Source organism: Cebus imitator, unplaced genomic scaffold (genome assembly GCF_001604975.1).
Source record: "Cebus imitator isolate Cc_AM_T3 unplaced genomic scaffold, Cebus_imitator-1.0 Scaffold314, whole genome shotgun sequence".
Classification (NCBI taxonomy): Eukaryota; Metazoa; Chordata; class Mammalia; order Primates; family Cebidae; genus Cebus; species Cebus imitator.
This window is the reverse complement of record NW_016107629.1, coordinates 1,925,311-1,941,831: the sequence shown is the minus strand read 5'-3', so window position 1 is coordinate 1,941,831 and position 16,521 is coordinate 1,925,311. Positions and strand designations below refer to the sequence as shown.

The 16,521-nt window shown below is 39.6% G+C and overlaps 1 protein-coding gene across 1 annotated transcript; it reads left to right on the top strand.

Annotated features, from left to right (window-relative positions):
- Positions 1-10,767: 10,767 nt before the first annotated feature.
- KBTBD6 (kelch repeat and BTB domain containing 6) lies at positions 10,768-16,190 on the top strand. Its single transcript, XM_017503764.2, has one exon. It carries the CDS (start codon positions 11,224-11,226, stop codon positions 13,264-13,266), a length of 2,043 nt encoding a protein of 680 aa, XP_017359253.1. The 5' UTR covers positions 10,768-11,223; the 3' UTR covers positions 13,267-16,190.
- The last annotated feature ends 331 nt before the right edge of the window (positions 16,191-16,521 follow it).

Genomic DNA, 16,521 nt, shown 5'->3' with positions numbered 1-16,521 from the left:
CCAGCTACTTGGGAGGCTGAGGCAGGAGAATCATTTAAACCTGGGAGGTGGAGGTTGCGGTGGGCCAAGATCACACCATTGCACTCCAGCCTGGGCAACAAGAGCGAAACTCCATCTCAAAAAAAAAAAAAAAAGATGTAATTTGTGACAATAACAAAGCTGTATAGGATAGATTTTTTTTGTATTCTACCAAAACTTAGTTGATATCAATTCAAAATGAATTTTTACATATTTAGGATGTTTTTTGTAATCATCAGAGTACTCACAAAAAATAATTAAAATATATACAAAAAGATACTGAGAAAGGAATCAGAATGGTACACTTCATTTGACCCAGCAATCCCATTACTGGGTATATATCCAAAGGATTATAAATTGTTCTATTATAAGGACACATGCACACATATGTTCATTGCAGCCCTGTTTACAATAGCAAAGACTTGGAACCAACCCAAATACCCATCGTTGATAGACTGGACAGGGAAAATGTGGCATATATACACCATGGAATACCAAGCAGCCATAAAAAACGATGAGTTCATGTCCTTTGTAGGGACACGGATGAACCTGGAAACCATAATTCTCAGCAAATTGACACAAGAACAGAAAATCAAACAGCGCATGTTCTCACTCATAGGCAGGTATTGAACAATGAGAACACATGGACACAGGGAGGGGATTAGCATCTAGGGCTAGTGATATATAGTTCTTAGCCCTAACACTGAAAATACATGCCAAAAATGCAAAGATTGATAAATTTGACCTTATCAAAATTTTGAAGTTTGCTCTGTGAAAGCTCATGTGTAGAGAATGAAAAGACAAGTTATAGATGGGGGAATATTTTTAAATCACGTATCTGACAAAGGATTAATATCTAAAATACATAAAGAACTCTCAAGACTCAACAATTAGACAAACAATCCAATTGATGCAGAATTTTTGTTCCTTCGTTCAGCTAAAACTGGGTTCTTGTCACATGACCAGGAAAAATTAGGCATATGGATACATTGAAAGGTGAGGGAAGCAGAATGTACTGGGCAAAAAGGAAAAAGAAAAAAAAAAAACTCAGCAAAGCGAGAGGGAGTCTTGCCAACAGGCTCCCACCTCACAGACTGGATGACAGGCCACCACACATGAGCTGAAAAGGCTAGGCTTCTCCTCACTGCACAGGGCATGAATTTCCTGTGGCTCCACCCTATCATCTCAGTGCACAGGCAAGTCCACTGGGCATTACCATACAAAACCCTGGGCAGATTCCCTCATCTGCACAAAAGCATCCAATGTAAACACTTGTGGGGCAGGTTGGAGAGTCTCCCAGAACCTCCCTTATCTGTCTCCTACATCTATCATAATTAGAAATGGGCAAGACATATGAAGAAACATTTCACCAGAGGTGATAAACAGATAAAAATATCTTCAACATCATTAGTCATCAGGGGAATGCAAATAGATATGACTATACATCTATCTGAATGGCTAAAATTTCAAAAGTGACATCAAATTTTGGCAAAGACATGCAAAAACTTCATTAGTTATACATTCCTGGTGGGATGTAAAATGGTGTAGTCACTCTGAAAAGATGTTTGGCATTTTCTTATGAAACTCAGAATAAAAGAAAGGTTCCTCTTCAAAGATCCAAATTTCTTGTCATAAGCTGTAAACCACCTTGCCCCAAACCTTAACCTGTAACCCTTATCCTATGCCTTATTTGGGAAAGACTCAAGCACATAGCCAATTGGGGTCAGCCTAGACTGTCCAGTCCAACCCCAGCCAATGTGGGAAAGACACAGCAGCAGGAACCGCATTAGGGTTAAAAACCTCTGTTCTCCTTTGTTAGGTATGCTCTTGTGACTGCCACAGGCACGGGCAGCACCATTCTGCAGAAGTAAACTTTGCCTTGCTGAGAAACTTTTCTTCTGAGTGCTGGTCTTCCTCTGCAGCACTGAGAATTTATTTCTAACAAAACTAAACATGTAATTACCAAATAACCCAGCAAATATACTCTTTGGCATTTATTCCAGAGAAATAAAAACTTAGGTTCACATAAAAACTTCTACATGAATGTTTTTCATAACTGTTTTTTTTTTTTTTTTTTGAGACAGAGGCTGGAATGCAGCAGCGTGACCTCCACCTCCCTGGTTCAAGCAACTCTTGTGCATCAGCCTCCCAAGTAGCTAATTTTTGTAGAGATGGGGTTTCATCATGTTGGCCAGGCTGGTCTCAAACTCCTGGCCTCAAGTGATCCACCAGCCTTGGCCTCCCAAAGGATTACAGGGGTGAGCCACTGCATCCAGCCTGCAATTTTAACACTAAAGTATTTCTCAATCACTCATGACCTGCACACAGGATTATAACCATCTGTCCACCAAACTCTTTCTTGCCTCACAAAATGAAACTGAAGCTAGATCTACTTGTGAAAAAGGTACCAGGCAAGAATAACTTTGGCAAAAAGAGTGTGTTGATGGACAAGTTCCTAGAGACAATTTTTCAACCACATAGAAATGATCCAGTCCTCATCTAGCGTTCTGTTGACACCAAGCAATAGATGAAGGTCTCTTAAATTCATGATTCCAGGGAGATAATCTGTACTGTGTGCACCACTCCTGGAAGACACAAAATGCTGAGGTGATACTACAGCTAAAAGTCAAGTGTTGACTGAGCACAGTGGCTCATGCCTGTAATCCTAGCACTTTGGGAGGCTGAGGTGGGCAGATCACCTGAGGTCAGGAGTTCAAGACCAGCCTTGCCAACATGGTGAAACCACATCTCTACTAAAAATACAAAAATTAGCTGGGCGTGGTGGCTCGCACCTGTAATTCCAGCTACCTGGGAGGCTGAGGCAGAAGAATCACTTAAACCTGGGAGTTGGAGGTTGCAGTGAGCCAAGATCGTACCACTGCACTCTAGCCTGGGCAACAAGAGCAAAATTCCATCTCAAAAATAAAAAAAAGTCAAGTGTCAGCATAAACAGTATATGGATTATATACAGAATTATATAAAGTATATCAATATATTAATACATTGCATATCAATGTTTTATATAATTCTACTTATATTATATATAATACACATATTTTATTCTTATAAATTTATAATTTATATTATACATATTATTATATATTATATAGTTATAATAGTTTTTTGCACAATATTGTATATTATATATACAAAGTAGTCACATGATAGATTGGTCATGCTGTAATTAAATACATAACACTGAGTGACACATGAAGGATCTGGTATTAATAGTTGAGAGGTTTACTGTTTAGTCAGGTTTTTTGAGAGCCTCCTGTGTACTATGTATTACAGGAACTATCATTTCTACTTTGAGTTTATAGTCAAGTTGGAATTCTACCAGGTTTGGATAATCAAACTACAAAAATCTGATTTAAAAAACAGACTGCTAATCAATTTAAGAAAGGGTATGATTTCATTTGTTCTTTTTGACCTTTTTATTTTGTATAAAGAGGCTCTACAAACACAGAATCCTTCCCAAATTAACAGTTGCGTTCATTATATTAAAAATCCACATTATTAGTATTCCTTTGTGGCTATTAAGCAGCAACAAACAAATGAAATAAATAACACTTATTTTTATAATAGCTCGTTTACCAGGAATTTTTTTTGTGTATGTGGTGAGAAGCCACAAGGATCTTCTTGTTCAGAGACTTCTTCAATCAGCAGACAAAAGAAGTCATCGATGAACTTCTAGATGACAACCTTAAATCCATGAAACAAAGCAAAGGAAGTAGGCCTATACTAAGAAGACTAAAGCATGGAAATCTTTATGAATTTTGATTAAATGCAGCTAAAAGTAATAGGGCTAATAAATATATATTGTTGACGAATTAAATCACATTTCTTGACCTGAACAGTTTACGCTAGGTTTCCTGTAAAGGGCAGCTCAACTCTCTAAACAGAAAATAAGCACATCCCATTGGAAAGAGAAATACAATACTGACAATTGAATTAGGACTGGTCACTTGATCTTTCTACGAGCCTTTTTAAACAATCATATACAAATTAAGTTAAACACTTTTTTTATCTACTACTTGAGGAAAAATTGTAATAAAATGGAGTGACATAAGACTTATAAGTGGCTTTAATTGCCCTTGTTTAAAGACAAAGTATTATTAACCATGTGAAAGTTAGGACTGTGGGTGCTACTTTTATTTTTAAGCAAATGTGAATATTAAACTTTGTGCAAAACAGCAAAAATTGATGTTAGTCTGTTTCTCATAGTATGTCAAGTATTAGAGCGTATGTCATTTAAACAATTTTACCTTTCAAAAAGAAAGGTAGATCAAAAATCTCAAAAAGCAACAGTCTTGTTCTCAACCTTTAGTATACATATGAATCACCTGGATCTTTTTAAAATGCAGATTTTGGCTCAGTATTTCTGGGGCCATTTTTATTTAGCTAGCTCCTAGGCAATGTCAGATGCTGCTGATCCAAGAATTTCAGACATCTATTATGCAACTAATTAAGTGATTTAATTTGTTATACTCTTCATTTTGATACAGTAAGATTCAATGAAACCACATCATTTGGCTAGACCGATTAGTCTCCCAAAGTACAAAGATAAAATTGACAGCTTTTAAATGTTAATGGAAAAATCTTAATAAATGGACATATAAGCTGAAAATATCTCAGGGTTTTTATAAAATTTCTGGAAAACCCAAGTTTATTATCTCATATACACAAAATATTTAAAATAATGAAGAAAAACTTTATTTCAAAAATATAGATTTTAAAAATTAAATTGAAATTGAGCGCACCATAGGATCAATAAAGTACTAACAGTCAAAAACAATTAAAAGGAATCATAAAAATAAATTATTTTCAAAACTCTATGACAGGTTTTAAACAGGTGAGCGTCCACTAAATAATATGGAAAAGATGTCATTCAACAGGCAGGCTCACTCACTAGGCACTCCAGCTGAGGGACAGTGGATCTATAAAAACTCTTGTGGCAGCCAATAAGTAAGGTAATGTGAAAAATCTGTGGTGGGGATATTCACTTTGGGTATAAAGAAAGAGGACTGCCCAGTTTCAAGACTTGATTTAAAAATCAGATTATTTTAATTAATACGTCTTTCATATTTTGAAGGCTTCAGATGCTCATACTTATATGAGGTGTTTAGTATACTTAGTTATATAGTTTGGATGTTTGTCCCCTCCAAATCTCATGTTGAAATGTGATTCCCAATGCTGAAAGTGGGGCCTGGTGGGAGGTGACTGGATCACATGGGTGGATCCTTCATGAATGGCTTAGCACCATCTCCTTGGTGATGAGTGAGTTCTTGCTCAGTTAATTCACTAGAGAGCTGGTTGTTTAAGAGTTGGGACCTCCCCATCATTCTCTTGCTCCCACTGCAGCCATATGACATGCTGGTTACCCTTCACCTTCCACCATAATTTTAAGCTTCCTGAGCCCCTCATTGGGAGCCGAGCAGATGTTGGCACAGTGCTCCTCATACAGCCTGCAGAAATGTGCACCAATTAAAACTATTTTCTTTATAAATCACCCAGCCTCAGGTCTTCCTTTATAGTGATGCAAAAACGGCCTAATACACGTTTTCATGTCTCTAGTTTACATGTTGATTGCTCCAAACCAATGGTCTCATGTATATCCATTATTGTACCACCAATGAATAAAGTTTTATCATCAATTTAGAATTTTGTAAATTAATTGGCTTTTTTCATTTTTTCATATATGTTCTTAACATATAAAATCATATTTTAGTCGTCTATGTTATCTAAAACAGAACGCTGAAAGGAGAAAAAGATTACGTACAGTTGTTATCACCATACTGTGGATATCCATGTCTACAGAAACAATGACACAAATGAATTCATCTAACCCTCTTTAAAAAGATATGGTTTCCATTTTAATACCACTAACTGCGGTATAGGATTTAATTTACGGCGTTTGTAGGTCTGGGGAGGTATTAAGGACTCCATATTCAGATAATCAGAATATTCCATTTAGATGGGACTTTGTATACCATCTCTAGATTATATATAGCCCTTGCTCTAAAACATACTAGGACAGAATGACATGCTTATTTCTATTCCTGGACCGGAGTTTCATTTTTAAGTGCAGAAAAGAAGAGGGAATTCAGAGTTTAAAAATTTGAGAGGTAGAGGGTAAGATCTAAACCAAAGTACTCAAATATCCTAGGCAGCAGATAAGTCAATAAGGCTTCTTGGTTGCATTTGGTTATTTCACAGAAAATCGAACAGGGTAGTATAAATAGCTAATTTTGACTGTATGTGTAATCATAAAGGAAATAATTTACTAAAAACTTATTGTATGCCGGGCACTGCTCTAAATAATTTCAATTTATTATTTCATTTAACCCTTTAATCACTCTGTGCATTGGAAATTGCTGTCATTTGCTATATGAAGAACAATATTGGCTTTAAATTCCTAATTGCCTGAACAATATACATATACTATAAACTATTAAGAAAAATAATGAAATTTACAGTAAGAACAATTTTTGTAAATTGATGTATTCTTTTACTGAGGTACAATCTATAGTAAATAAAATGCACAGATATTAAGAATACATTACAGTGGGTTTGGCAATTACAGTATACACTATGTAACTGCCAGTCCAACTAAGAAACATTCCCATCACTTTTGAAAGTTTCTTCATGTTCCCTTCCCATTGATCCAGCGATCTATCCCCCTACTCGCCACCCCAACAGTGACAGTGAATTATTTTTATTCACCATACCTTATTTTCCCTGTTTTGAAATTTCACACCGTGATCTTGATCTCCATGGGTAAAGTCAGTTCAGATTGAAATTCTGTCTGGGAAGTCAGTTGGAAGCAGAGATACCCTTTGGTCTACCAGATCATGATACATTGTTGAAAAATTTGTGAAGAAAAATGGCTGTGTAGCAGCACTTAAGACTAGGCATAATGTACTGCCCAACTGCAAGGCATAAGACTACAAACAGGAAAATAATTCATGTATTAGGCCATTCTTTCATTGCTATAAAGAAATACCTGAGAATGGGTAATTTATAAAGAAAAGGGGCCAAATTTGCTCAGTTTGCAGGCTTTACAGAAAGCATGGTACTAGTATCCACTTTTGGGGAAGCCTCAGGAAGCTTACAATCATGATGGAAGGTGAAGTGGGGGCAGGCATGTCACATGGTGAAAGCAGAGGCGAGAGACAGGATGGACGGATGACATACCACATAATTTCAAACAATCAGATCTTGTGGGAACTCAAACTGGGAGCTCACTTACCACCAAGGGGACAGACGGCACAGGTCATTCAAGAGGGATCTGCCCCCATGATCCAAACACCTCACACCAGGCTCCACCTCCAACACTGGGGATCACACTTCAACATGAGATTTAGGTGTGGACAAATAACCAAACTATGTCAATTAGTAATGTTTGTAATACAGCTCAAAACCAGGATCTTCTGTTTCTAAATCTTGTGTAGGAGAACATGTCTCAGGTTCTTTGAATCTACCTTAGAAAGCCAACTAGCCTCTTCCTTGAGTTTAGTAACTAAACATTCACTTATCCTGTTGTGTTTATTCGAGTGCAACAAGAGATTTTGGCTATGGCACGGATATCTCCCTGTCTAGCTAGAAGGAAGTTGAAAGTTGTAGGATTAGGCATAACAACTTGAGCCTGTGCGTTTAAGCTTATTTGCTGTGCTTCCAGGGCCAAAGTGGTATAATTTTCTTCTACAAAGGTAAAGGAGAGGCTTAAACTATCTTTTTTTTTTTTTAACTACCCTTTTTAAATGTATTAGTGCCACAGTGGGTGTGAAGGGCCCTCATGGTGCACATGAAAAGTGAAGCATTGATATCCCTAGAAAGTTTTCCCCAATTCCCTGTAGCTATCTCAATTTGGAGGTAATTCCAGAGGGACATACCATTGACAGATGGGATAGTGGTTTTAAATATTTTGAAGTCCCAGACAATCAGTCCAAATGCCCTTGGGGAAGGCATGAAAAGTGGTATAGGGGAACAGGTGGAGTTTGAGGTATAGTAATTATTAGCAATTACTGGGATTAACAACTGGGTGGATCTCTCAGGAGAGCAGAGTCTTTGAGTGGAACTGAACAGTTTCTAAGGCTGGTTAGGGTAGTGGAAGAGAAAATGCTGTTTATTAGGGATAAAAGTGCTCTTACATTTTTTCCTACACTTGATCCTGAGAAAGTGGAGTCATTGAGTTTGGAGATTTCAAGAGACTCATTAATCAGGTTAAGTATTAAGTTTCATTTAGTACATGCTGAGAAATTGAGGATAATAGAAGAGTCAAGCACCAAGAGGCCTGAGACTCTGGGCAGGCTGAGTTCCTTAGAGAGTTTGGCCAGTTTGAATTTAAGAGTACCAATGGCCTGCTTGTTTCATTTTTCCAGAGGACTGGTAAGGAGACTGCCGTTTTTGTAACAGTGGAAGTACTTGTTGAAGATCCTGAATAACCTTACTACTGAAGTGAGTTCCTCCACTGGAGATAGAGATCCCCAAGAGGGGAAAATTTTCTGGTATCAGCTTAACTTCAGTGGTGATAGTAGCTTGTTTACAGAGAAAAGCTTTTAACCATGCTGAAAACATGCCAATTATGGTTAGAACGTATTTGTACCCATGAGACTTTGAGAGCTGAATATATTTTCCAGTGAAAACTAGGACCACAGAGTTGGCTCTCATCCCTACTCCACTTTACATGTTGACTAGGATTGTGTTTCTGGCAGATGGGGCAAGTTGAAGTTACCTGCTCAATATTAGGGCATCCCTAACAATGTTTGTAGAGGAGATCTGTAAGATTTTCTTTGCCATAATGTGTAATCTCATGGAGGCTGCAGAATAAATTGTGGGTAAGGGACCAAGAGATATCAAACAGTTGTCTGGGTGTCTCCAAGACTCATCTGAGTAGATAAAACAATCAGCTTGTTTCTTTTTCACTTTTTCAGCCTCAGGTGCTGGCAGCTGTTATATCTTAAGTTTCTTAAGAGTTTCTGTCTTTAGAATAGGTTGAGCAAGGGGAAGTATACAAGTGATTCAGGAGGTGTTTTCTTGAGAAGCAGCAACCTTAGCATATTTTCAGCCAGTTAAGTTTCCTTTAGCTTTGTCAGTCCAGCTACTAATGTGAGATTTGATTTTTGAGAATAGCTAATTCCTTGGATAGCTGTAAAGACTTAAATACATTAGTGACTTGGGTTCTGATGGGTACTTCTCAGTTGTCATAAAACTTTCTTTCCATAGCATACGAAAATCATGTACAATTCCAAAAGTAAACTGGCTGTCTGTATAAATGTTAGTTCCTTATCTTGTGCTAACATGCAAGTTTGAGTGAGCGCTTAAGAGTTCAATGATTTGGGCCAAATTAACTTAGGTGGAGATTTAAGCTTAATAGGCTGTTGAAAATCTGCAATAGTGTATCCTGCTTAAAATTCTCCATTTGTACTCCTGGGGTAAGAACCATCTACAAAGAAGATGATATCAAGTTCTCTGAGAGGAGTTCTGGTGATGTCAGGGTGAGGAAATGTGAGAGACTGTGTGACAGTGACACAGTCACAAGGTTGTCCTTCAGAGGGAATGGGAAGAAGAGTGGCTTGTTTTGACTATGGTGGGCAGTGATGTGAGAGGAAGACAGTGGCAGGGTTTCACAGGAAGTGAGTCGGGAAGTGGAAACGTGTTTGGTGTTCTCAGTGACTTTTAACGTTGAACTGCATGGGGTATGTAAACGTTGAGTGAATGACTCAAAATGAAGCCTGCTCTGATGGAGCAGCAAATTCATACAAGCAAGGGGAGAAATGCTTGCACCATTGAGTCTAAAAGGATGCTAAATTACTCACCAGGCCTCTGGCTTCCATTGTATTTTGGAGTGAGCACCCCCTAAAGTATCTCTTTTCTTTTGGGTAAAAAGGGGAAAGGGGAACTGAATATTGGAGAGTGGGAGAAGAAGCTGGAGAGGACTTCAGGTTTTGAAATGCAGATATGGAAGGAAAGTCTTAGGTGATTGGAGGTGACTTCCTTTTAGTCATGGCAAGTAAGGACAGGCGATTGTGGATAAGCCAGGGACCTAATTCAGCAGCAACAGCCAACCAATCCTACAAACTCTGAGTTATCTTTTGGTATCAGGGAGAGGCATAGTGAGTAAAAAAAAAAAAAAAAAAAAAAAAAAAAAAAAAAAAAAAAAAAAAAAAAAAAAAAAAAAAAAAAAAAAAAAAAAAAAAAAAAAAAAATCACTTCTAACGGATGCATACACTAATACAAAATGTTAATAATAAGGGAACTGCAAAGGGGGAAGAGATAGATAGATGGAAGTTCCCGGTCCCTTCTGCTCAATTTTTCTGTAAACCTAAGAATCAAACCTACTAATTAAAACACACACACACCCCTAAAAGGGATTTTCTGCTGCAAGGTTTTCTGTTTTCGGGCGTTGTTTTTCTTTTTCCTACAGGCTCATAATTTCAAATTAGTGGTGCTTCATTTTTTTTTTTATAAAGGTTGGAAGAAAAGTTAAAACTTATAGAATCTTTACAATCTAAGAAGTGAATAATTATTCTACAAACCAACAAATATTAAGAGCGTCCTATAACCAACTCATTTAATCTTCACACAATCCTATGAAATACTACTGTTCACATTTCACAAAAGAAGAAGAAACAGTTCAGAGGAAGTCAAACAATACATACTAGAACGAGGCGAGTACTTTGGATTCCAAAACCAAATTTCCAAACCACAAAAATCGAACCTAGGAAAATTGGCGCTCTCGACTGTCGTCAGTAAAATAAGGAACACCAGAGAACTATCGCGATATTACACAAACTACTACTCCCAACATGCAAAGCGGTTTCTTTCCCTCAGTCTCGGCCAGGGGTTCCGAGAGCCCCAGTAGCCCTTGGGGCGCAAAAGGCATCCTGGGAGCGGTAGTTCTCCTGGGCGCCCAGTGTTGTCGCCCACGCGGCGGTAGCGGCTTCTGCGGCTCCAAGCCAGCGGTTCCTGTGAAGGCGAGCAGAGGCGGAGAAAGGACGCGGGAGTGACAGAGGGTGAGTCAGCCACTGTCTAAACGATAAAGGGAGGCGGCTCCTTGGGGTTGGGCTGAATTCAGTAAATGGGCTCGTGCTCCGGTTTCTTCGGACACGCTGCTACCCTAGCGTCAGCGAGGGAAGGGTGAGGAGGAACCAGAGCCGGGTCCTGCAGCGGTTCTCGCCTTCAGCGCCAGTCGCCATCTCCATCATGCAGTCCCGGGAGGATGCCCCGCGCTCTCGCCGCGTCGCCAGTCCCCGTGGTGGGAAGCGGCCCAAGAAGATTCACATACCCACAGTTTCGGCCTTTTTCACGGGTCCAGAGGAACTAAAGGACACGGCCCATTCTGCAGCCCTCCTGGCACAGCTTAAGTCCTTCTACGATGCGCGGCTGCTGTGTGATGTGACCATCGAGGTGGTGACGCCTGGCAGCGGGCCTGGCACGGGTCGCCTGTTCCCCTGCAACCGCAATGTGCTAGCAGCTGCGTGTCCCTACTTCAAGAGCATGTTCACAGGTGGCATGTACGAGAGCCAGCAGGCCAGCGTGACCATACACGATGTGGACGCCGAGTCCTTCGAGGTGCTGGTCGACTACTGCTACACGGGTCGTGTGTCTCTCAGTGAGGCCAACGTGGAGCGCCTGTATGCGGCCTCTGACATGCTACAGCTGGAGTATGTGCGGGAAGCCTGTGCCTCCTTCTTAGCCCGACGCCTGGAGCTGACCAACTGCACTGCCATCCTCAAGTTTGCAGACGCATTCGGCCATCGCAAGCTGCGATCTCAGGCCCAGTCCTACATAGCTCACAACTTCAAGCAGCTCAGTCACATGGGTTCGATTCGGGAGGAGACTCTAGCAGATCTGACCCTGGCCCAGCTGCTGGCTGTTCTGCGCCTGGATAGTCTGGACGTGGAGAGTGAGCGGACTGTGTGCCATGTAGCAGTGCAGTGGCTGGAAGCTGCTCCCAAAGAGCGGGGTCCCAGTGCTGCAGAAGTCTTCAAGTGCGTGCGCTGGATGCACTTCACTGAAGAAGATCAGGACTACTTAGAAGGGCTGCTGACCAAGCCCATAGTGAAGAAGTACTGCCTGGACGTTATTGAAGGGGCCCTGCAGATGCGCTATGGTGACCTGTTGTACAAGTCTGTGGTGTCAGTGCCAAACAGCAGCAGCGGCAGCAGCAGCAGCAGCAGCAACAACAACAACAACTCTGTTGTACCTGCAGCAGAAAATCCACCTCAGAGGCTGGGTATGTGTGCCAAGGAGATGCTGATCTTCTTTGGACACCCCAGAGATCCCTTTCTTTGCTGTGATCCATACTCGGGGGACCTTTACAAAGTGCCCTCACCTTTGACCTGTCTTGCTCACACTAGGACTGTCACTACCTTAGCTGTCTGTATCTCCCCAGAGCACGACATCTACCTAGCTGCCCAGCCCAGGACAGACCTCTGGGTGTATAAACCAGGTCAGAATAGTTGGCACCAACTTGCAGATCGCATGTTGTGTCGTGAGGGCATGGATGTAGCATACCTCAATGGCTACATTTACATTTTGGGGGGGCGGGACCCTATTACTGGAGTTAAATTGAAGGAAGTAGAATGCTACAATGTTAAGAGAAACCAGTGGGCACTGGTGGCTCCACTGCCGCATTCTTTTTTATCCTTTGACCTATTGGTAATTCGGGACTATCTCTATGCTCTCAACAGTAAGCGCATGTTCTGTTATGATCCTAGCCATAATATGTGGCTGAAGTGTGTTTCTCTGAAGCGCAATGACTTTCAGGAAGCGTGTGTCTTCAATGAGGAGATCTATTGTATCTGTGACATCCCAGTCATGAAGGTCTACAACCCAGTTAGGGCAGAATGGAGACAAATGAATAATATTCCCTTGGTGTCAGAGACCAATAACTACCGGATTATCAAGCATGGCCAAAAATTGTTGCTCGTCACCTCTCGCACCCCACAATGGAAAAAGAACCGGGTGACTGTGTATGAATATGATATTAGGGGAGACCAATGGATTAATATAGGTACCACATTGGGCCTCTTGCAGTTTGATTCTAACTTTTTTTGCCTCTCTGCTCGTGTTTATCCTTCCTGCCTTGAACCTGGTCAGAGTTTCCTCACTGAAGAAGAAGAAATACCAAGTGAATCTAGCACTGAATGGGACTTAGGTGGATTCAGTGAGCCAGAGTCTGAGTCAGGAAGTTCAAGTTCTATTTCTGATGATGATTTTTGGGTGCGTGTGGCACCTCAGTGAAATACAAAGGATCAGCAGGGTTTGTTGTAACTGAATTGAAATGCTAAGTTGTTTTTACTGTTTTGGAATATATCTTAAATATCCTTTTTGTTCCCAAAGGGGAGGAAAAGTTGATTAACTGGATTGGTTTAGAAAAAGTAATGTTTGAAATATGAAGGTAATTTAATGTTACAAATTTTAACACTCAAAGCAAGCTTTTAATAATTTTCTGTGCTAAGAATCCAGTATTTATTTATTTAGTATGTTTATGTTTCATAAAACTAATTTAGTCTTTTGATAAATTTTACATTTTGTTTATTGCCACAAGCACTGTGGCAGTAACTTTTGAATTTTAATTTTTATAATAGAAAAAGGATTAGGAATTGCTAGGCAGTGTTTTGAAAGCATATCTTTTTCTTCAGAACAATGTAGATTTCCAAAATGGTTAACCTAAGGGGTCTTTATAAAATATAAGTTAAACATAGTTTGGAAAGTTTTAGTTTTGTTTTCTTCTATGAAGAAAAAAGTGCAGGCCGGGCGCAGTGGCTCACGCCTGTAATCCTAGCACTTTGGGAGGCCGAGGCCGGTGGATCACTTGAGGTCAGGAGTTCAAGACCAGCCTGGTCAATATGGTGAAACCCCGTCTCTACTAAAAATACAAAAAAAAAAAAAGAATTAGCCAGGCATGGTGGCATGTGCCTGTAATCCTAACTACTTGGGAGGCTGAGGCACGAGAATTTCTGGAACCTGGGAGGTGGAGGCTGCAGTGAGCCAAGATTGGGCCACTGCACTCCCGCCTGGGCGACAGAGCAAAACTCTGTCTCAAAAAAAAAGCATATGTGTATTAGGGTGACTAAATGGTGACTTCATTTATAATAACACTGAGAATAACTATAAGCTCACTGACAGTAAAGGCAAACCACAAACCAGGATTCCACTGTTTGAAAAGAAGTTTCATTGTAATTTTGGAATTTAGAATGTATATTTGCAAAGTGACCAATTTTCATCTAAAAAATTATATTCTAGTTGTGTCACCAAATCATCTAAAAACTTTAAAAAAGAAGTAACTTGCTTTGTAGGTTTGTATTGTTGCTCTAAACCTGATACATGCTTCATTGAATCAGAGGAATAATCCTCTTTTCCACTGAACGTGTATAAATGTCACTGGATTGTATAAATTTTTATCTGTTGCCTTAAAAAATTATGTGATTCTCAATATGTTTTAGCTGCACAGTTTTGGTGTTCATCTTAGAGAATTCTACAGCAGAAGTGATATTTCTTTACTGTTTTGTGAAGTAATACTGATTTTGAAAATATATATAAGCTAAAAACAGTACTTTGTTGATATCAGTAGTCATTGTGTTAACTATAAAGTCAAGTGCCAGCAAAGACCTTTAAAACTGTAAAGTTGTGTATAGAACTGTTTTGTGTAGCATGGAAATATTCTGTCAGCTTTTTAAAGTCACTAAGTGTTCTTGATTATCAGCTTGAAGGTATTTTTGTATTACAAGTTGACAGCTGCTGGGTATAGTGGCTCATCCCTATAGTCCTAGCAATTCAGGGGGCTGAAGTGGGAGGATTGCTTCAGCCCAGGAGTTTGAGACCAGCCTGGGCAACATAGCAGGACCCCGTCTCTACAAAAGTGAAAAAACTATATCTGGCCGTGGTGGCTCAAGTCTGTAGTCCCAGCTACTTGGAAGGGTCACTTGAATGTAGGATCACTTGAGTCTAGGAGTTCGGGGCTGCAGTGAGCTATGATCTGCAGCTATAATCATAGCTCTCCGCAGCTATGATCATAGCTCACTGCAGCTGGCAGCTATGATCATGCCTCTGCACTCCAGCCTGGGCAACAGAATGAGACCACATCTTTTAGAAAAACAAAGTTGATAGTTAAAGAACATAAGTGGATGATGGCATTTGAGGCCCCTAGTGAAAGTATGTTTTCTCTAAAATATTTCTCTAATAGTGATATAAATGGCTATTTTATTATGATGTTTGTATGTGTTTTGTATTTCTCTGTAAACCATGCTCCAGTGTTTGTTTTTCTGTGACCGTATTGTAAGAGAAAGTCCAGGAACAGAGACTAAATCCCACGAAACTGACATTGTTAAACATACTAAAACAAAAGTACTCAACCTCTTGAAGATTTAATATACAATGGTTGACATGATACATGTACATGATAAATGATCAGATGCTTATGGTCTACATTTTCCCTTATGCTGTTAGTATTACCTTCCTTAGTCTCTGTTCATTATCATGCTAATTCCTCTTCAGTGTTTATTTTCTACTGACAGAATGCTAACATTTCTTACACCCTGGCAGAAGGGAGAGGAATGTGCTTTGGGGTGGGTAACTAAATTTTTGAGTGAAATATCATAAGATGAAAATGAAAAGAGGGAGACACAGAAAGATTCATAACAAAAAACAATTGGGTTTTTTAGCCATTTTAACTAGCTGTTTAAATAGTCTACAAGACATTCATGTTTAACATTACTTTTAGTGAAATGAAATGTGCTATACTAGTATATGCTTTAAAAGGGAAATGTGCTTTAGTGGCTTAAGGCTAAATTTTGGTCATTTGACATCAGGGATGTTATAAGTATTGCACTTAATCCATGCCTATTTCTCATCAGTGTTATTTTTTGGGCCAGCATTTTCTTCACCATTATCTTGTTGATTGCTTTTTGTTCTCTGAGGTTGAAACATGACAGTGCTTATCTCAGCCAGATTACCCACCTGCAGAATTAAGGAAAGCAATTTATGTATGAAAGAAATTCTCAAATTTGTCATTCTCAACATTTGAATTAAAGCTTAAACTAAATAATATATCGTGGGAAGGATTTTGGTTTTGTGATATTTTTGTGAATTAAGGAATAGATGTTAACCATTATTTTATAGAAAAGTGATTTGTATGTGGTTAATTACAAATAAAACTGGTACCAGAACTTATGCTTCCTGATTATTTACTTCAGTGATTCCACTAAATGTATAAAACTTTGCACGTGCAGTGAATCAGGGGTCCCCAGCCCTGAGGCTGCGGACCCACACCTGTCTGTGACCTGCTAGGAACTGGGCTCACACAGGAAGCTTCAGGCAAGTGAGCACTAGCTCTCCCTCCTATTAGATCAGCAGTGGCATTAGATTCTTATAGGATCGTGAACTCTATTGTGAACTGTGTGTGTAGAGGATCTATGTTGCATGTTCCTAATGAGAATCTAATTAATGCCTGGTGATCTGAGGTGGACTGGTTTCATCCTGAAACTATCCCCATAC

Coding starts and splice junctions, on each gene's coding strand:
- KBTBD6 (XM_017503764.2), top strand. CDS start 11,224: ATGCAGTCCCGGGAGGATGCCCCGCGCTCTCGCCGCGTCGCCAGTCCC.